This window comes from Dipodomys merriami, unplaced genomic scaffold (genome assembly GCF_024711535.1).
Source record: "Dipodomys merriami isolate MVZ:Mamm:240054 unplaced genomic scaffold, mDipMer1.0.p SCAF_261, whole genome shotgun sequence".
NCBI classification, from domain to species: domain Eukaryota; kingdom Metazoa; phylum Chordata; class Mammalia; order Rodentia; family Heteromyidae; genus Dipodomys; species Dipodomys merriami.
In genome coordinates, this window is record NW_027204060.1 from 904,941 (window position 1) to 927,376 (window position 22,436).

Genomic DNA, 22,436 nt, shown 5'->3' on the forward strand with positions numbered 1-22,436 from the left:
TTTAGGTCAAAGATACAAGGTCCCCTACAAACATACTCTGTATCTTTTTCAACTGACTGGGTCTTTGTTAGGAACAAGGTGCAGCAAAATAAGTATTACAACGTCTAACTTTTTTTATAGGAACGAAAGTGAAGAAACTGAAAGAGAAGAAATGTGGATTTTCTGATACGTTTTGTCCTTCTTGAAATGCTTGTGCTAATTAGGAAAATCATGTACTGACAGAACCAAATATTTACAATGCATCAGCGATGAAGCAGCAAATACCAGCTGATAATATACTAATTGTGGTAAATCACAATCTCTAACATCAAATTCCAATGTCACAGAAAAAATCTGGATTACACTGTTTTAGTGATAGTCACATATCTTTCTCTTTAATTCAATATCTCTAAGCAATTATTCATGCATTTCCCTAATGCTAACAAAACTAACATGACTTGTGGAGTATTTGCTAGTTAAGTTTTTATACAATCATCCTATAGCCTCACAAGGATTTTCCAAGAAGTATATTTTATATGCCTATTTGAAATATTCATTAAGAAATAAAAGGAAACAAAGAAAAATACAATAAACAATCCTTAAATTTAGGCTCATTTGGGAAAAAAAAAACAAATCTAATACATACCTGTGTCTGGTTTACCGTTGGCATTAGTGAATGTAGAGGGATAATAATAAACTTATCTGAAAATTAAAAACAACGTTTAAGATATAGATGAGAAAAGTTCCCTAACCAGGTATGGACAATAAATACACTCGCTAAACTCCCTAGTCATTCATTTGCATTTCTATACCCAATCAGAACAACAACTTAAAATTGTTTTGGTTTTCTAAAAAAAAACAAGTTTTGTTTTACAAATTCCTCCAAATTCTTAAGGAGTGCTCAAGTAACAGGCCATCTTTTAAGATCACATCAGCAGAATCACTTACTCTATCCTCATTATTAAACTACTACAGGGTAAAAAACATGAAAAAAATCACAAAGGCCAACAAGGCTCAATTTTACTAGGCAAGTTTTCAAAGGTAAGAGGTACACTGTAATATGGTAGCTTCACACTGCTAAGTAAACACTCTAGAACCTACCTCCCATGTTCATTTAGGACTCAGAGCTCACAGAAGACCCCTCCTCCAGAAAAGCCATAGCTGGGCTTAGCCCACCCAATTCCTATACTGAGGCAGCCGCAGAAGTAACACTTCATCATTTTAAATGATGGGAGCAGGAAGAGGAGCAGCATGTACTACATATGGTTCAGTTACTGCTCACCAAGGTTGCAGTACAAGACCTTCACACGTACCTGACTTAAACATCACCTGGGACATCAGGAGATCATGTAGACTGCTGATGTTGTCCCAGCCAGGCAGGAAGACTAGAATCGCTCCATCCTGCGTGGGAGGAAATAACTATCACCAAGGACAATACTCATGGAGGGACACACCAGCTCAGAGAACCATATACAGAGGGCCAGGCCAACTCAGAGGATGACATAAGAGGGTCACAACGGCTCTGAAGATCACGTAATGAAGGGCCATAACAGCTCAGAGGCCCATATAACCGAGGGTCACAACAGCTCAGATGGCCACATAATAGACACCAGACTCATGAAGGGGCACTCCAACTCTGCTAATTTTGGATATCACCTAAGAGAGTACAGAGCACTTTAAAAAAGGTAAGGTTTTAGCACAGAGATTCCATCTGTTTAGTCTTTTTTTTGTTAATATATAAAATGCCTAAATAACAATAATATCGTGAGGCTACTTCAGTATTAAAACAAAAACCATTCTTTCACAATCTATTCCTGTTTTGTTTTTTTTTTAAGTGGCCATGCCAGAAAGTGATCAGGCAGACTTTAAGAAAGATGGGCCAGCTCAGGCTCAAGCCCACCGCTTTTTTTAATGTGTTTTTTAAAAAAGTTTAAAAAACATTTTTTCCACAACTTTAATACAGTAATAAAAGTAAAATTGCGTTATCTAAAGAAAGCAAAGCAACAACCCACCTCTTCTTTCAAAACAATGTGTCGAATCAGAGCAGCAATCAAATTCAGATCAACTTTATCATCATCCATCATTTCCAAAGCACTGATAGTACTTGGAGAATACCTGCCAAGTTAATCAGAAAACCAGCAAATACTCTGTAATTTTGCTTAAGTCTCTATGAGAGTTTAAACCAAGAAATAGAATCTACAGAGGGAAGGATTACAGGGATAATGTGGTGTATTAGGGTGAAATCAGATGCACAACACTATTGAGAACATTCAGAACTGGGAAGGCAACAGTGTCTATTTCAACCATGGTTTTCTCACCTGGAATGTGGCCTTACCTTCCTCTCAGTTCTCGTATATAGTCTGGCCAGCGCTCCTTATAGATTGCTTCCTTTTCTTCTTTTTCTCTTCTATTTACATGGCCTTGCAGGAAACCCCTCTTAAACTGGGATCTGTGCTCTTTCTGTTCTGGCACATATCTAAAATAAAGCAAAAGAAAAAAAACCTGAGAAAGTACTTTGCTCGAAATTGCTTCCTCCACTCCTGAGTGCAGTGATTAGAGCCACAGCACGTGCCAGCCTGTCCAGCAAGGTTCTTAAAAAATGTTCACCTTAAGAATTTTGAAGAAAAGATTATAAAGAATACTTTTACTATACTTTCCAGTGAATGGTAGTTAAAATAACTTATTTCTAAGTTTCTGTTAGTACATAAAACTTGACATTTCAGATAATTTCTCTACTGAAATATATGATAATTTTTAGAACATCTTTGGCAGCAAAAATTTAAAAAATAGTAATTTTCATCTTTAGGCTCAAAAGCAAAAGTATTAATTTAGGTCCAAAGTGATAGTTAATGCCTGCCTACTAGAAAGACTCACACTTTACAAACAGGAGTTGTCCAAACCTGCATTTTAATGCAGATGAGAATCTCTGAGGCAGCATTTCTCGCTCGCTTTTGATTGCTTACTAGCAATACAGGAGATGCAGTGCTACTGCAGACCTAGAGACATAGGCTGAAGCACCATCCTTCTGCTCACAGGTCCATCCATCAGAGCAAATGGAGATCACAATCAGCACCCTAATCTCAGGCATGGTGGGCCTAGTGCGTACTCCCTCACTCCACAACCCTCCCTGACTGCTATAAGAACCCTTCCCTTCCACAGTGAGGTCTGCGAAGCTGGGGCAGGGGAGACAGAGGTGGGCAGAGGAGAGGCAAAGGAAAAGGAAGCTGCTTGAACCGTGAAGCCCCTCAACATCTGGGAGACTGGGCAGGAAACAGGCAGAGAATGGGCAGTGGGGGTGGAGCATGAGCTTTGGAGCCAGATAGATGTCCCAAGCTATACCAGTGGCTGGCTGTGCGACCCACATGAATATTCAACTTCTAGCCTTTGGTGATTGAGTGATTAATGCTCTTCTAGCAATAACAAGCAGCAGCAACAGTGCCTGATACACAGAAGACATCACAAAGTGTCAGTCCCTCTTACTCATTCCCCTAGCACTAAGGTACCAAGCTCAGGAGTAAGAGATAGAGAGGAGAGAGAGAGAGAGGGAGAGAGAGAGTGAGAGAGAGCAAGCGAGCAAGAGAGCTCACACATCACCATACACCAGAAGTAACCTCCATCACCTCAGCCCTAGGCACACCTGCCAGACCATCCTGCCCAAAACCCCTCTGCCCATTCTCTGCCCATTCTCCAGACCATCCTGCCCTACACTCCCGCCTTCTGCCCATTCTCCAGACCATCCTGTACTATACTCCTGCCCTCTGCCCATTCTCCAGACCATCCTGCCTTATACTCCCGCCCTCTGCCTATTCTTTGCCTGTTCTCTGCCCGGTCTCCCAGATACCGAGAAGCTTCACGGTTCAAGCAGCTTCCTTTCCCTTTGCCTCTCCTCTGCCCCACTGTCTTCCTCGCCCTAGCTTCTCAGACCTCACAGTGGAAGGGAAGGGTTGTTATAGCAGTCAGGCAGGGTGGTAGAGTGGGGGAGTGCACGCTAGGCCCACCGTGCCTGAGTACTTCTCTCACCACTGTGCCTGTCACTACGCGGCTCACTGTCCCTGGAATGACAGGTTCACAACACTGTACCCTTCACTGCACGGCTCAACTGTCCCTAGGATGACAGGCTCACACCATTGTGCCTGTCACTGCACAGCTCATTCTCCCTGGGATGACAGGCTCACACCACTGTACCTGTCACTCCATGGCTCATTTTCCCTGGGATGACAGGCTCACATCACTGTACCTGTCACTAGATGGCTCATTGTCCCAGGGATGACAGGCTCGGCCACTGGCTGAGATGAAGTTTTGTAAACTTGGAAGATGAGCACTTCTTGGTTGGCCTCAAATCCTAACTCACTAACCTCATCACCATCTCCCAATTAACTATGAATTAGAGGACTGAGCCACCCTACTCAGCAGAATTCATCTTAAAGCCACAGCACTAAGGAGCTGTGAAACAGAACCAAGGTCACAGGAAAAACATAAAACAGTGAAAATGGAGAAAAGAATGAAAATTCTAGGGTGGGCAATGAAAGCCAACAAGAGAGAATGAAGATGAGGCAGGACAGCCAAACGAGAAGTATGAGCACCCAAGACAGATCCCAAACTTTCCTATTCAAATATCCTTAAAAAAAAAAAAACTCTCTTCTGCCAGGCATGGTTGTTTACACTTATAATCCTAGCTACTCGAGAGACAGAAAGAGGAGAAATAAGGTTTGAAGATGGCCTGGGTAAGAAGCTGGAAATAGCCGTGTACCCTGAAATCTTAGCTACTCGGCAGGTAGAGGTAGAGGGATGTTGGGTCTTAGGCTAGCTTGGACTCAAGCACAAAACCCTATGTGAAAAACAGAAAGACTGGAACTGTGGCTATTAAGGTCCTAAGTTTAATCTCAAACATTCATCCAAAACAAACTAGCAAACAAACAACAAAAACCTGATTCTTGGTTACTCATACAACTTTGTAAAGCAGTTAAAATATAGAGTATAAGTGAAGAAATGGAATTTTGAAACTGGAGGTAACTTTAACACAAAGCCAATACATAGAAAAATAATGAAGGAAAAGATTAACACTCAGGTTGGGACTTTCTGACGAGAAAGGTGACATGCCATTACTTCCTCATTTCTTTAATTTCCCAATCTTTTTACCTTATTTTTTCAATGATATCCTCCAGAAGGTATTCCACAACCGGGAAAGTGAAACCAGGAATGTGTATCATTGGACAGTTTCCTATGGTGATAAAGAAGAAATCATTGCAGTTACCTCTGGTGACAAAGGAGAAATCAACACACCATCAACAGCATAATGAACAGCAGCATTATCTCTACTGTTCCTTATCTAGTGCAATACAAATCAGCAGCCTTGCCTAACTTAGGATTTTGCTTCTGAACCACACACACATCTCATAGTTTTACACAGCACAGAACGTCAAAGAATGCAGCCACTTTAAGTTAAACTCAGAAAACCATCACAAGTCTCCTTCTTTCCTTCTGCTGCCATGACAATGCACACCTGAATCAAGCGTGTCATTCGTGCATAGCCCACAGGGGAAAACGGGTCAAAACAAGACCCAAACAAATCTTAAATTACTACTACTTTAAAGTAACTAAATATGGCTGTCTCAGCATCTTTTATTTAAACTTTAACTTTACCTTAAACTTTTTTAAGCAGCACACAACACAAACACAATACAGCATTGGGTCAAAATGCCTGAGCTACTACCACAACTTTGCCTCTGCATAAATATGATGATCTGTATAAAACTGATCTGGTATAAATCTCCATGCTAGTTCTGGAGGGCTCATTAAAAAGGATGGGACACCTGCCTCAACTCATCTCATAATCTCTAAGGATTAACTGAGACACTTTTGAAAAGCCAAAAATCAGATCATTAACATAGGTGTATTCTATGTTAATACTTTCCTTCCTCTTTCCCCACTTATATCACTGAAACTAGAACCACGAAGACAGGAATCATCTCTCCTCCTGGGTAAGTCACCAGGCTGCTTTCTCATGGTGACAGGTAAGGAGAAGACTTCCCTGGCCAGGCATTCCAAGAACGAATGCAGACAGTGGCAAACACCCTTCCCCAGCACAGTTGGCAGTTTCCTACCTGATCACCAGCAGTACTGGCAGCACACTGCCAGCCTTGCTTGTGACCACAGTACAAAAAACCACAGGGAATCTCAGGGGTTCATCCAAGGTCACTCTGACTTCTGTGGCACCACTTCACTACCTCATGGCTTCACCAAGAATAACCTCACTCCCCTATCTACTGTGAGACAAAGGTGAAGCCATTAAAAAACCCAGTTCTCTAACCCTGGAAACTAGTGGGCAAGGTACTGTTGAAGTAAAATCAACTACTAATCACTTCTTTGGACTCACCTACGCTGAGTATCCTATCAGTTTTCCAGAAAGTTTTCTTTTGCTTTTTCTGAGTAGTACCATGCTTTGTTTTTGTTTTTGTCGATCATGGGGCCTGACCTCTGGGCCTGGGCACTGTCCCTCAGCTCTTCAGATCAAGGCTAGTGCTCTACCACTAGAGCCACAGCACCCCTTCCAGCCTTTTCTGTTTATGTGGTGCTGAGGAATCGAACCCAGGGCCTCATGCATGCGAGGCAAGCACTCTACCACTGAGCCCCGCTTCCCAGTCCCTATAGTGCAGTTTTTACTTACCAAAATATTCTGAGAACTTCTCAGCATTCAATGTTGCACTCATCAAAATGACTTTTAGGTCAGATCGGTAATTAAGAACGTCTTTAACAACAGTCATTAAAACGTCTGACTGCAGATTTCTTTCATGAATTTCATCAAGTACAATATGACTAACACTGGACAAAAGCCTGAAAGAGAAGTGTGAAGTTTTTAAGCCAGAATATAAACCTGAAACTAGCAGGATTCTGTTTAATAATGGCATCGCATCTCTGGATAGTGTGGGAATTCTTCAGTTGAAACATACTCACGAGTCTGACTGGAGCCACTGCAGGATGATTCCTGTGGTACAATACAAGATGGAACCCTGCTTTCTCGGCAACCGACTGTGAATGAAAGATAGGTTTTTAGTTTTCTTTCCTAATAATTTACTGAAGAACCTTCACACTTTCTTTTTAAGTTGCAACACCATCCACCTACAGAATGGAGTGATGGGATGTTTCTTTATATACTGCATTCATTCCATCACGACACAAGGACAATGGTTTCTTCTGGAAGGTACAACCAAGAACATTCAGAGAAAACATAACACTACTTCTAAGCTCTAACCTTCTGGTTTGGTGACTGCGAAGTCTGCTAGTTTAAGTAAGAAGGATCTTGAGCTCAAGAACTAAGGAATTATACAAGAGACCTCACAAGTTGCAAGAATCTTTTTGTTCTCAGAACACTGACTGTTTCTGTACTGTACTCTCTTAGAACTGCCTTCCCTATGACCCAGAAATTTCCTCCTCCTACATGAATGTCATAACCCAGTGTGGCTAGCTCTTTAACACATGATTTTGAGGGACCATGTCACAAAAGAATTTAGACAGTGTCATTAAAACACACAAAACAATAATATTGTTGGGCACTGATGGTTCATGCTTACAATCCTAGCTACTCAGTAGGCTTAAAAATCTGAGGATGGCAGTTCAAATCCAGCCTTTGCAGGAAAGCCTGTGAGACTCTCATCTCCAAATAACTATCAAAAAAATCCAGAAGTGGGCTGTGACTCAAGAGGTGGAGCTCTAGTCTTGAGTACAAAAGCTCAAGGACAACATCTAGTCCCTGAAATCAACCCCAGGACCAGCACAAACACAGAAAAAAAAAGGTAGTATTTACTGAAGAAGTACAAATACGTTTGGGAATGTTATTTCTGGATGGAGGGAGAAAGACAACAAAACCAATCAGGGTGGTAACAAGAAATCCTGAACACCACCTTCTATAAGAGGAAACCTTGGGGTGAGAAGGTGGCTCAGTGGTAGAGCGCTTGCCTTACATGCATGAGGCCCTGAGTTTGATTCCTCAGCACCACATAAACAAAAAAGAAAAGGCCGGAAGTGGCGCTGTGGCTCGAGTGGTAGAGCTCTAGCCTTGAGCTGAAATGCTGAGGGACAGTGCCCAGGCCCAGAGTTCAGGCCCCATGACCAGACCCCCGCCCCCCAAAAAAGAGGAAACCTTTCTAGTCATCAAAAGGGCAAAGCTTATGGTATGCATTTGTGGAAGCAAGTTCTCTCCCTACAGTACAGCTTTTGTAAGGGTTAACTGTAGATCAACAATCAAAGTGAGAACAGGTGGTGTTCCTGTGCAGAAACTATAGACTGTGCAGTCTACAGGAGCTGGTGTTCTTTACCTCTGGAGACGAATCTGGTATCCAGTGCTATTACCATTGCCACAGGACTCTGCCCTCTCAGCAGCCACTCGCTCTGCAACCTGAAATTCCAGTGAAACATGAATATAAACTTGTTTAGGCCAAATATTCTGAGTATTCATGAAAATCCTGAATTGCTGAAATGCAAGTTCTGATTTTCAGAGTTTAAAAAGAGATACTTATTAAAATCTAAGATATCTCAAACTGTGTGAATTTTCTTCTTTCATTTTTTTCCCTCCTGGAAATACTGTCAATTGAACCCAGAGCCTCACATTAGCTACCACTGGAACCAGCCCTAGCCCTTTAGATCACATTCTGCTCTGGAGACAGGCTCTACCTAACTCTGCGTGGGCTGACATACTCTCCTGAAACCTGGAAGGACAAGTATGTACCATTATACTCCACCTCATCATAAAAATTATCACAACAATCTATGTAGCATTTTTTCACTATCAATACATGATTGACACACACATACCACCAATGAAAATATTTATGTAGCTATATAGTTGCTTATTGACAATTTTCACGTTTCTGTGGTCTTGTGTGTTTTATAGGTACATGACTCCCCCAAACAATGCTTAGATTGTTAGTTTACTTAATGTACACTGTGCATATGCATACTGTCTATTGCCATAATCAGTAATGGAGTTCCTAGCCACAAATTCTATACTCAATTACTAGAATAAAATAACTAGCCAGGTGGCTTAGGTCTATACTCCTAGCTACTCAGGGGGCTGAGATCTGAGGATCACAGTTTGAAGCCAGCCTGGACAATAAAGTCTGTGAGACTCTTATCTCCAATAAACTACTGAGAAAAAGCTGGAAGTGGCACTGTGGTTTAAGTGGTAGAGTGCTAGCCTTGGGCACAAAGCTCAGGGAGAGTGCCCAGGTCCTGAGTTCAAGCCCCAGGACCAGCAAAAAATAAAAATAAGAACAACCAAAAATCTTCATAATTTATATGCACATGGAATTATGAAAGACTTATAAATTCACTGAGTATCCTAAAAAAACCTCAAACATTTTTACAGTATAAAACTTACAATTAAACTAGAAGACTTTAAAGTATCAAAAAGGCCATCAAAAGGTTATTTGTGTAACATGTACTTATAACTTATGCCTTTCTTTTGAAATTTTGGATTAACACTGATCAGCGATGCTGATCATTTTAAATAAACAATGGTCTAGTTTTTGTTATAATAGACTTCTGAAATCAAGATCTAGTGGCTCACACCTGTAATCCCAGCTGTTTAGGAGGCTGAGATATGGAAGACTGAAGTTCAGAGCTAGTTAGTATAGAAGTCCTGAGACTTCATTTCCAATTAACCAACAGAAGGTATGCCAGCTGTGAGCAAGCAAGTCAAGTGAGTGTAAAAATTGGAGTTCAAGCCCTGGTGTTAGAGGGGAAAAAAAAAAAAAGCAATCTTATTGCACAGTTGGAGTTTTTTTTTAATTATTGCTGGGGATAAAAATGTACCTTTCATAAATAAAGAAAGGATTCTCACTTTAGCTCCTCCCAGTATATTATGTGTTGAAAATCAAAGACATGAAAACAATAAGCCAAATGGCAAAACATTTTTTCCTGTTTGGTGGTACTGGGGTTAGAACCTAGGAAGCCCTGCTTTCAAAGCATGCTCTCTAAACTCCTCATCCTTTGTGCTTTACTATTTTTCAGGTTGTTTCAGCTTATTCCCTGGCCCAGCCCTGGTCAGCATCGTACCTATGAGTCCCACGCAGCTGGGAGTATAGACACGCACCACCATGCCCCGCTTGTTGTGCTGAGAACTAGTATCACTAACCATATGGCCAGGCTGGTTTCAAACCACAATCTTTCCAATCTCTGTGAGTTGGGATTTCAAGCATGCACCACCACATTCAGTCTAAGGTAGCAGAATTTAAAGCATCTACTGATTAAGATTATTTAGAGCTTGTCATTAATAATATGAGCATTTTTATATTAACTTTTCATTGTTTTTGAATTTACATTGACATTTTTCAAGTTAATCTGTGAGAGATGACACTCCAATCTTTTGATCTTTACTATCAAATTATTTGCTCACACAGGAACAAATCCGAACCCTCATTAAGACTTGTTCCAAATGTTAAAAGTGAGTATGCTCTAGTGAAACCCCTTCCAGGGAGGGGACATGGAGAGTGCAGGCTTACTCACAGAGATGGCGCTGATCCTCCGTGGCTGGGTACAGACAATCCTGCATGCAGAGCCCATGCCCCGCTCAATGTAGCTGTCCAAGATGAACTGAGTGACCTGGGTGGTTTTGCCACAACCAGTTTCACCACTTATCACGGTTACCTGATGCTTATCAATCAAAGTCACCAACTCCTAAAATAAGCAAAAGATATCACGTTGACTATGTCATAAAAGGTGCTAATCAGAGTTCTATCCAATGATAGGTGGCAGCTGTATATCTAGCTCTACCACTTTTCAATAGTTAAGTATTTACTTCACATAAGGAAGTTATGAAACACAGAACTAAGATACTGCTGAAGAAAAATGCCCTGAAAAGACCAGGATGATACCCCCTGTGCAGTCAGTTGTATTAACTCAAAACAACAGTGTTAAAACCTGAGTTCTGTCAATCATATTAATGCAAAACTAGAAAATATGTTGAGACCTGAGATGCTGGGACAGAAGACAAATCCTCAGCCTGAGCAGCTTCTGCGCATGTCACTAGTCATTACATATTTCATAGATTCGGCTTTGCTGCTGGACAAGTTTTGAACTGTTTCAACAAGGAGAAACTCAACCAACTGCTACCTGCTTTCAAGATTACTTCAGGGCTGGGAAGGTGGCTTAGCAGTAGAGTGCTTGCCTAGCATGCATGAAGCCCTGGGTTCATTTCCTCAGTGGTGCTGTGGCTCAAGTGGTAGAGTGCTAGCCTTAAGCAAAAGAAGCTCAGGGACAGTGGCCAGGCTCTTAGTTTAAGCCTCAGGACTGGCACACACACAAAGAAAATTCTCATCCATTTAACAAAGTATGTGCCAGGAAGTTTCAGTGGGAACACGGACACTATGGCCAGTACATGCAGTTGGCCCTCCATACCAAGTTTGAAGCAATGAACCAATACCTGTAGGGTACAACCCCTTTTTGTTATCATTTCCTAAGCACTTCTGTACAAATAAAATAACGAAGACCTGAAGACTGCAAGAGGCTATTCTGGGCGTCACACAAACACTCTCATTTCACTTAAGAGATTTTAGAGCCAGCCTGCAAGGACACCAGGGCATGGCTGTGCTACAAAGCAGAATGCATTCACTCACAAATATTTACTGATGTCTACGTAACACCAGGTACTGCTGATTCAAGAGACAGAAAAAGAACAAAACACCCTGTCCGCAAGAACTTACACTGGACTATGAGGGGAAGACACAGATGTCAGGTGGCAATAAGTGGGCTATGAAAAGCAAAGAAAAATAAAATAAATAAGACTGGGAGGACCGAGCAGCACAGAGGACATTATTCTATATAATAGCTATGATGAAGGGTCACTAATAAATTCAAGTGCTACAGCTTAGCAGCATTTTGATTTTCATCAAGTGTTCAGTTGTGAATTAAGAGCAAAGTATTCATGTTATCATGTAAGAAAGTTCTATTTCTAAACTCTAAAGATTTAAAATTACGGAAATCTTCCAGGTAACTGTTTTATGACTGTTTTTTTTTTTTTTTTCCATTTTACCCCAAAACCACTAAAATTAGACTGACTTCCGTTTAAGGTTCATTAACATCCACTTTTTTTTCCTGGCACAGAGCTCTCCTAGAAAGTGCTCTATTTTGCACATCAAGCTAACAAGTACAAAGCAACTTACCTTCTGCATTCCATAGGAAGGCAGCTTTTCTCTGAAACGCTGAAATTTAAAAGGAAGTTTTCAACTTTCACAAAATAAATGGAATCAGATTATAATAATGACAATCAAAGGATATATTAGATGTACTAGAATCCAAAAGTATTTTCATTACCATAAGGAATATGTAACATATCAGACTTTTAAAAAACCTTACAAAAAACAATCACATTTTTGAAATATTTATACAGTTCCATCATATCTAATAGAAACTCTTCTTCAAAGTTAAATCTGAACTATCATCTAACAGTGATACACCACTCACTACTTTATCACTCTTGAATGTGTTTTGTATGTCCCCTAGACTTGGTCTTCATCATATTCCTCTCCCCACTCATCAGTGTACCATTTCCTGGTGCAGCAGGCACAGGATCAAGACTGAAGACAATTTTAGGGTGCTTGCCTGGGAGAGTAAGGGAAAGCTCAATACCCAGAACTCATTTCACAACTGCAATGTCAAGGAAGCCAGACTCAAGCAAAAAGGCTTCAAAGATTCTTCCATCAATGAAAAAACCTTCATCTAAAAAGCATGTAACACTTTATGACATAAACCAGATACTAAGCAATTGACATTACAATGGGTTAAACTAGAATATTACAAAGGGACTAACTCCTTTATTTCTATAACAGATTTCTACTAATTTTGAAAATTTTAATGGAACTCTATACATCAATATACCTGCTCAGCCCTCACATACAAGTAGTGAATGATCTAGTTTTCTGTTACCTGCATCTCAATATACCGAGCGTCACTTTTCTTCTTTTGTAAATCTTCCAGTAATTTTTGGTCTAAGGTTGAATCTGGTTCATTTTCTTGCAAAAGATACTCAGAATCTCGTTCAAAGGTGGATTTATCCCTAATTCTAAGTATCTTTTTTTCTTGGCTCATCAATTTCTTTTCCTGTTTGTCAACTTTCTTCTCTGAGTTTGTTTTTTTCGCAGCAGAAACTTCAGCACCATATCTAGTTTGACAATATTAAAAGTGAAAAAAGGTGAGAGCCACTCAAGCCCAAAACAAACCACTACCTGTCTAAGTATCTGAAAACCAGCCCAGGGAGAGCTTATATTCTCTGCTCCTCCAAGCAGCTATGAAGCATGTATATTCTTAGAAGAGAGCCAAATTTTTCCCTCCTCATACACAAATATTGCCATACACCCTTGGGTTGGTTTAAAAAATAAAAATCCAACAGTCATTCCCCTATTGCAGCTATCTAATGTTTTCTCTTTTTCTGATTTTGTGGGATTTCACATCTTTTCTTCCAGATATTCTTTTCTTAGCTATAAATAAGATACCACATTATATAGTGCCTGAAATACTGCTAATTTTTTCCTATACAAGATATAGTTCTAGTAACCTTACTAAAACAGCACAATTTAACTATGAAACCCTTCCCACCAGAATTTCAGAAATACCAAAAATTGTGAATACAAAATACAAGTAACATACATCTCATACCTACACAGACTGCATGCAGTCTAAATTCTTCTTATTTTTTCTCCGGCAAGACTGACTTTCATTCCCTGGAAAACCTAATCATGGTATTTTTCTTATAACTATTTTTCTTGCCAATGCTATAAGAGGTATTATTCTTTGCCTATTCCTTAAAAGAACAGTTTTTGTTGCTGTTTTACCCATGATCCTCAGGAGCAAACCAGGAAATCTGAGCTTCAGGGTCTTTATCACTCTTAGCTTGGACAGAGTTCAGCAGCTGCACAATTTGCTCTTCTCGTCTTTCATCCATATGCACTACAGCTCTCTATAATACAAAAGAAAAAGGATCTTCATAAGCATCCATAAAAGTATCTGATAACTACAAGGAAAAATAAAGGCAAAGAGATATATCTTGACTGTACATGTATAAAAGATAAAATTTCCCATTATCCCAGTTCCACATTCTAAACCTAATTAACATTACCATTTGTATATATCCTTCTAGATTTTTTTTCCCATCAGGGATCTATAAAGACAGTAAAGCTTATTTGCCTCTTACAACTTCCATTATTGCTGCTCTCAGGTACTACTATATATGTTCTCCTGTAAGACTTCTAAGGTTTTTTTTTTGGAGGGGGAGGAGGAAGGCAGGGGGGAAGGGGGGTAGAAGGGGGGCTTGAATTCAGAGCCTGGGCACTGCCCCTGAACTCTTTCACTCAAGGCTACCAGGCTACCACTCTATCACTTTGAGCCACGGCTCCACTTCTGGTAGCTAATTTGAGATAAGAGTCTCACAGCCTTTCCTGCTTGGACTGCTTGGCTTTGAACTGCAATCTTCAGATCTCAGCCTCCTGAGTAGTTAGGATTACAGGGGTGAGCCACTAGCCTTGAGTGGACACTTGGTGGCCATGATCATTTGAAAGTCTTACACTGCAAGTAGCAGTTGGGAAGACGATTGATCACAAAGCAGGCCACCAGACAGCAAGTGAGGCATCCACTAAACATGTGACCACGGAACAGGCCAACACCCTCAGATACCACTTCAAGATCCTTAGGGAGCCAGGAAAACTTTTAGGAACTTTAAATCATATGTACCTACAAGATACAACTACAGGCCAAGGTTAAAAAAAAAGAATGACAAAACCACTTCTTAGAGACTTTTGTTTTTTTTTTAGATACAGAAAGTTTAAAAATATTGTTCCAACACGAAGGGCCAATAAAATTCTCTGGCTCTTTATGATCCAGACTTAATGTTTGTTTGAATCCACAGGCAATGAGAGGCACAAGGGGAATGGTAACAATTAAGTCTACAGATTAAAGAAATGCAGAGGGAGAAAGGTGAAAGCAGTAAAAAAAAAAAAAAAAAGACCAAAGCAAAACAGTTGTCCTGAACACAGTACCTGGCAGGCTGAGAGAAGACCAGAAAGGTCACCAGGAGGAGGCCATGCGTGTCCCTGTGTCTGTGTACATGAGTGGTAGCAGTGGAGGCTGTGCATGTCCCTGTGCATCTGTGTACATGAGTGGCAGTGGTAGACGTTGTGCATGTTCCTGTGCATCTGTGTACATGAGTGGTAATGGTAGAGACCATGCATGTCCCTGTGTGTCTGTGTTCATGAGTGGTAGCAGTGGAGGTTGTGCATGTCCCTGTGCATCTGTGTACGTGAGTGGTAGTGTAGGAGGCTGTGCATGTGCATGTCCCTGTGTCTGAGTACATGAGTGGCAGCGGTAGAAGCCATGTATCCCTGTGCATCTGTGTACGTGAGTGGTAGTAGTAGAGGGCAAATGAGGTTGCTAGGCCCAGTACTTGAAAATCCCAGCTCTATGTTTTACCTTGGGCTGGAGGCTCCTATACATATTCTATTTAGAACAGCAATGTTCTACAGAGCTCAGGCCTGAGTCCATTCTCAGAAGAGACAAACCAGGGCCCATACTGCCAAATGCTCAGCTCTTGTGTACCTTTCTCTGGATATCAGATCCATCCTGAAATCCTCACGTGCATGCCCAGTAACACTACTGAACTCAGTGTTCTTTGCTGAACCCAGCATCCTCCCCTGACAAACATGATCTTTATATGCCCATCAAAGTGTCACCTCTTAAGACCTGCTAGCCTCAAATCCCCAGACAAAACCAATCCTTAAATTACTTTGAGTCTACTTTTATCTGCCTACTTTCGCCATCTCTACTGCCAGCAACTCAACACAAGCTGCCATTTCTCATCTTAACAGGACTCTTTGGAACTGGGCTGTCCCACGACTGCCTCTCTTCAATATACTTTCTACATTGCTACCTAAATAAGTCTTAAGTTAAAAATCCAGTCTTTTCACTCTTTGTCTATGCTTCAATGGCTTGCTAAGTTTCTTGGGGAAAGTTGTTAATTTCAAGGCTGTAATTATTTTTCTACCAGAGCTATTGTTATTGTGAAAATACAGGATTCACAGCCTGCATTAACAAAAGAATAGAAAAGAAAAATAACAAGAAAACAAATAACCCACCTCACAGTAATGTACAGGCAGTTATGTATTGTTTGGTAAATAGGATGCAAAGAAAACAATATATCCCTTTATGTCCAAAGTGGTCTACTACTCTGGTCTCACAAAACTCCATACCTGCTTTCATCTTCCAGTCCCTAGAATCTACTCTTCCATATCTGTGGTGTCATGGGCTTCTGCTTGCCTGAAAAAAAAAAGCCCAAACCCCAGAATTCCAACATACGCAGACCAAAATGTTATTTTACTGTTTTTCAAGCTTCAGTTTTAACAAGAAGGCCTCTCCAAAATCCTTTTCAAAAAAATCTCTTCATCTGCTGGGTACTGGTGGCTCATGCCTGTAATGGTATCTATTCAGGAGGCTGAGATCTAAGGATCTCAGTTCAAAGCCTAGCTGGGCAGGAAGGTCCATGAAACTCTTATCTCCAATTTAACTACCGGAAAACCCAAAGTAGAGCTGTAGCTCAAAGTGGTAGAGTGCTAGCCTTCAGCAAAAATGCTCAGGGACAGCACCGAGGACCTGAGTTCAAGCCCCACAACTGACAAAAAGAAAAAAAATCACTTAATTAGTGGCAGTCTTTATTCCCTTTATCCTGTTTTAACATTGCATTCTGGATACAGACCCAAACATCCAATGTCTCTGTAAAGTGGGTACCTAGCTATCTTACAATGCATAAGATACTATTCTCCATAAATTATTTGCTGAAAGAATGCTATCATTGGAATTGATTTTGTAAAGACCAAGATTATTTCTAAAGTAAAATCTATGGAAATGGATTGAGACATAAGCCTACAAAGCTAAAAAGGAGTCAAGGGAAGAGATAAGAGAATAAGACAAAGAAAATTTTTCCTATTTAATGATGGATAGATTCATGTCAGACAGCCAAATGATGTGACTCAATCAAAAGCAAAAATAAAGTATGTTTACAAAGGTGACATCAGATTTGGGAAAAATAAGTCCATAAAGGAAAACCTTCTGTGCTGAAACCAGATTACCAAAACTCCCCCAAAACAAGGCAATGTGACACCATAATGTGTTAAGATGAGACATGAGCCAGGAAGGGGTGGCTCACAGTGGTCATCTAGCTGCTACTCAGGGGCGAGATTTAAAGGATCAGAGTAGAAGCCATCTAAGACAAAGCACATGAGACCCCCTTCAACTAACAGCTAAGTATGGTGACACATACCAGCCATCCAAAGGTCATAAGATTCTGAGATCGGGAGAACGTCAGTTCCAGAGGAGCCCAGGTGAAAAAAAATTCAGGACTCCACTTCAAAGGGAAAAGGTAGGCCTGGAGGTGCCCTCTTCATGGCAGCTATAATAGGAAGTCTAAAGAAGGTGGACTGTGCACATCCTTGTAGGATGCTAGAACCTATCTCAAAAATAAGTAATGCAAAAAATATGGCGGCTCAGAGGCACAGTACCTTGCCAAACCAGCAAAAGGCCCTAAGTTCAAATGTCACTTCCAATAAAAATAAGAGCTGGGAACCAGTGTTCTATAATCATAGTTACTCAGGAGGCTGAGATCTGAGGATAGTGGTTTGAAGCCAGTCCAGGCAGAAAAATACATAAGACTCTTATCTCCAATAAACTACTCAGAAAAAGCTAAAAGTGGCACTGTGGCTCAAGTGATAGAGCACTAGCCTTGGGCACAAAGAAGCTCAGGGATAGTGCCCAGACCCTGAGTTCAAGGCCCAGGACAAGCTAAATAAATAATAGATAAGTAAACAGGTAAAGTGATAAAAAGAAATGACATAGTTCCAAATCTCAAGTAGTGAGGTCAAGAATCAAATGATCTAATTTCTCCTTTTAAAAGATTACAATGTGGGTAGCTCTATATAACTGACAGAGAAAATGGAATGAATGCAGGAGTGGAAGTTAAAAACTAGTCAGAAAGGCTGTTAAACACAAAACAACACTAGCTTGTTCTGTGAAAATTTCCGCAGAGATAAATGTTTGGATATGGGAAGTATTCAGAAAGTCGAACAGATTTACTTAAATGAAAAAGTAGTCAAGATTTTTATCACATGTGGCCAAGTGAATAGATGGTAGCAACGTTTACTGAAATGGAGGTTTGGTGATGCAGGCTGAGATCTTGCTGTGTTCATACTATCTAGGGCTTATTATGTGAAAGCAATGAGCATCTTGACTTAACGCTCCATCTGTTCCAGTCTTTTCCCAACTGGACTGTACACTCCGAATATCCCACTTCAGATTCCTACAGCGACCTGCACACAGCACTGCTTAAAAACAGGGCAAGGAAAGACGTGGATAAGATTACGGTCTACATCCTTTCAGCTATGACACAAATACTCCTCTAATTTCAATAACATTTTTTTTTTTGGTCCGGTCGTGGGGCCTGAACTCTGTCCCTCAGCTCTTTAGCTCAAGGCTAGCGCTCTACCACTTGAGCCACAGCGCCACGTCCGGTTTTTTCTTTTTGCTTATGGGATGCTGAGGAATCGAACGCAGAGCCTCATGCATGCAAGGCAAGCGCTCTACCACTGAGCCACCTTCCCCAGCCCCTTCAGTAACATTTAGATGTGCCTACCCAGACTTTCAAGCCATGTTTTTTTATAGGACAATTTATTTGGTTGCTGTCAGATATCTATTTGCACAGGGGTACTGAAGAGGGACCTCACAGCCGGGCGGGGGAAATGCTTCCTCCCCACGCCTCGGCACCCCCCCCCCGCACCCCCGTCTCCCCTGCTTTGCAAAGAGAATGTGACCAACTGAAAACAAACTTAAAAAGGTCTCCAATGGCTTCCATGAACATGGAGACGTGACCGAAAATCACATGGTTTAAGGAGAGTTAAACTAGAAAACTGCGCTTGGTCTCCACTGTCCCGAGTGCTCTCCGGGTGGCTTCAGAGCGGCATAAGGCCGCACCGAGGGCCTGTTTAATGCTATCATTGGTCCGCATGGGCCTCGGACTGCTGCGTCCTCTACTACGGATTTGCAAGACGCGGGTCAGCCCGACCAGGCCCCGCAGACTCCCCGAGTCGCGTCCCATCGCCGCTTCCTCTCCTGGTGCGCGGTGTCTGGGGGAACCTCCCATCCCACGGGGCCTGGTCCAAAGGCGAAGGGTGAAGCGGACTCGGAATTCGGGGGGCCAGCGGCGCGAACCCGGGTCAACGCGGAGATCAAAACCAACCCGACCGCACCCCGCGGGGAGGGCGGAGCCGGCGGCGGGAACCCGAGTACCGCCTTCGCTCCCGGCTCCCACAAGCACTGAGCGGAGGAGCGCGCACTTCCGGGCCCGCGCACATCCGGGCACTCGCGCCGCGCGCGCCGGCTCGCGCCTCACAAAGCACGGGCACGGCCAAGGCAGCGGGCCGGGACCGAGGCCGCGGCCCGCGGGCCCCACCCCGCGCCGCCCCCGTTACCTCCTGCCGCTCGGCTTCCCGGTTCCTCTGCATCTGCTTCTTCGCGTACCACAGGCCGATCTCGCGGCCTTTCAGGTGCCCGGGGTGCGGGCCGCGGCCGCCTCTCCCGCCGCCGCCCCGCCCTCCGCCCGGGCCGCGGCCGCCTCCGTGGCCGCCGCCCGAGCCGCGGGTGCCCCCTTCGCGGCCCCAGCTCTGGTGGTAGTCGAAGCTCATGGTCCCCGCGCGCCGCAAGCTGTGAGAAGCCGCCGCCGCCGCTGGAAATGGCGTCTGGGCCCGGAAGCGGGTGCGCGGCCACTTCCGCCTCGCTTCCGGCGCCCAGCGCAAGGGGGCGGGTCCGCTCGGCGTCACCCGCGCGCTTTCCGGTGACGTCACACGCCGGGGACGGAAGCGGTCCGGAATGCGGTGCTCGTGGCTTCTCCTTCGGGGCGGGCGGTGGGCTGGGCGCAGGCCGTCGGAGCTTGTGGGTCCGACGCGGGACGCGGGACGCGGCGGCGCAGGGCAGTCGGTACCAACTTCACCGAGGCCGTGCCTCGGCGCGGGGTCCACGGCGGTGAACTCGTTCCTCTCCTGCCTCGTCCTCATGTACAATCAAGTATTATATATACATACATATGTGCATATATACACAATGAGGTACATGCACGCGTAATTGTGATATCATATATACATATGTCTATTTGTATATACGTCTACGCAAGTATATGTGGGGCACTTGGGCAGCAAAGATGGCGCTGAGAGGGAGTTGAGTGGGCAGTGCGCCAGTTGTTTATGTTAAACTGACTGGATACCACAACCAGGCAAGTCAGTGCTGAACACCTCATGGACAGCAGGGAAAGTATAGAAAGTTTAGGCACCGATAGGGTGACCTCTGCAGTGATTGGTTGGTTCCTTTTCCTCTCCTTCCATGAGGCGTGGTTTTTTGCTTTAAAAAAGTGCTTGCTGTGTGGTAATAAACGAGTTCCTGCTTGACTTGACTCCCCGCTGTGTCTGTCTCCGAGGCTAAGGGAGGCTGGGGAACGGGCAAGTGGGGCACTTACCTCTCTCCTCGACCCTGTCTGTCTTCCGGGACTGATGAAGACCCAACAAGTATATATTTGGATGTGCTGGGTCTCAGCCTGCTGAGTAGTGGGGATTACAGGCATCAGCCCCAGCACCTGGCCTGCTTTCCATACTCTTCCTCTCAGGACAAGACATAACCGTATGGAAGGACTGACTCCTGCCTTATTCACCCAGGTCAAGCGAAGTACCAGGTAGGCGCTCATCTGGGGCTCAGCCGAAAGGCCCCTCCCTCTAGGCAGAGCATTCTACTCTGGGCCCAGCCAAGGACACCATCCTGGGACCCCGGGAGACCTTAGCCTAGTTTTTATTTTCTGCTTCCTTGTTAAAGCCCCAGATAAACCTGGCCCCAGATCCAGGTCCTCCCACAACCCACAAACCCGCGGAAAGGTCTGTGCCCCTTCCTGGCAATAAACAGTCCTAACCTGTTGACGATGGAGTCCAGTCTATTCCTTTTCCATTCTCCATTTTCCTAACAATAGTAATTATTTGAGGGTTAATATTTTCTAAGCCCCGGAGTGTTGAGTATCTTTAGTGCTCCCTGTGGACACTGGAACTTAATTGACTTGACTTCCTCTGGAAGTGGGGATCAGACCTAGGAAGGGTTCTAAGGGTGATCCGGAACCTGTCTGGAATGTCAAAGTCAAGCTGTTTGTGGGAGAGGAACAGAAAAGGAGGAATGGTAAAATATACATAAGGAAGATTATGGAAACGCTTACTGTCCTATCATGCCATTTTGAAACAAACTGGAAAATTTTAGTTATCTTGAAAGTGAATTTGAGTTATAAAGGACAACTTTCCCAGACTATAATTGTTATAGTGAAGTCTCCATTTGCTTACAAGGAAAATGTATGGTTTTCAAGTTTAGTATCATCCCTGATACATCTCTTAAGTCCTCTCCTTGCTAGGCAAGGGAATAGAAATATCTTAAAATTGCCAGCAATTTTTTCTTGTTCACTTCAAGACAGTCTTGTTTGAGTTAATCATGAAGTTCCATTCTCTCTTAGCCTTTTCCTATCTCTTCCTATTTCCCTAAGATGAAGTTTGATGTAGGAGATTGAGGGAAGTTATTTCTACTTTAGAGTTGCATGGATTTAATAGTCTATGCTACTCAACTTATGACCATCAGAGCTTTGCAGATGTCCATGGCCAATCCCGCTCAGCTCAGCAGTTGGTGTTTGGGATCTCATTTTAGTTAGCTATTATTCCCAGTTGGTTTATTGGCACCCGAAGGTGTCAGATACTGGCTCACCTTGCTTCATCCCAGTAATAAACAGTGCCAAGAATGCTCACTAGACTCATCACTTACATCCTTATCTCCGATGCAATACACAGAAGTTTCTACATCCCAGCTATGTGATAACTGACAGAGTTCTGGAGTGCTGTTGCAATTGTTGCTGTACAGCAGCAATAATTTTGAGTGTTTGAGTCTCCAGCTACTTCTTCCCTCCTTTGCCTTCCTACAACTTCCTTGATAATGGAGCATTCAGCAGGCTGTTTCTATTTCAGGAAATGTATGCTTTCTTTGCTGGGCTGTGATTTCCCCCAGCTGATCCCATAATATCTCCCAGCTGGCACACGCTTACGCCAGGAAAGTAACACTGCCTGGACTCATAGCACAAACTCCACATTGAGAAAACTCCCTTTTCTACTGAGCTTCCCTTGGCTGGCATTATCCTGTTTATTTCCCCTGGTATAAGTGTAACCATGTGTTCACAGCTTTCCACGAGGTACCTGAACCCATCTAGTTGATTGCAATTGGTGCCAGGAGTGAGGAAATCTTGAGTGGACTATGTTAAACTAACCTTGTAGTTTGCTTGAACTCATAAGATGTATATATTTATAGGTGTGTTATCTTCCATTCTCAGTTATAATTTGGAGTAATTAAAACAATTAGTCATT

At 42.8% G+C, this 22,436-nt stretch overlaps 1 protein-coding gene across 2 annotated transcripts in view; it reads right to left on the reverse strand.

The window, feature by feature from the left end:
• Positions 1–19,766, reverse strand: part of LOC138837090 (ATP-dependent DNA/RNA helicase DHX36) — a 35,381-nt gene extending 15,615 nt beyond the window's left edge. For both annotated transcript variants that reach the window (XR_011375173.1, XM_070035875.1), the window contains exons 1-13: positions 19,479–19,766; positions 13,806–13,930; positions 12,901–13,135; positions 12,138–12,176; positions 10,483–10,653; positions 8,295–8,374; positions 6,934–7,008; positions 6,647–6,813; positions 5,119–5,200; positions 2,315–2,455; positions 1,992–2,094; positions 1,293–1,380; positions 626–681 (exon numbers count right to left, since the gene is read on the reverse strand). Coding sequence is in view for 1 of the 2 variants with exons in the window: in XM_070035875.1 (XP_069891976.1) it covers positions 626–681; positions 1,293–1,380; positions 1,992–2,094; positions 2,315–2,455; positions 5,119–5,200; positions 6,647–6,813; positions 6,934–7,008; positions 8,295–8,374; positions 10,483–10,653; positions 12,138–12,176; positions 12,901–13,135; positions 13,806–13,930; positions 19,479–19,691 (1,575 nt within the window). In the remaining variant the exon portion in view is untranslated. The remainder of the gene's footprint in view (positions 1–625; positions 682–1,292; positions 1,381–1,991; positions 2,095–2,314; positions 2,456–5,118; positions 5,201–6,646; positions 6,814–6,933; positions 7,009–8,294; positions 8,375–10,482; positions 10,654–12,137; positions 12,177–12,900; positions 13,136–13,805; positions 13,931–19,478) is intronic.
• Between the last annotated feature and the right edge of the window lie 2,670 nt (positions 19,767–22,436).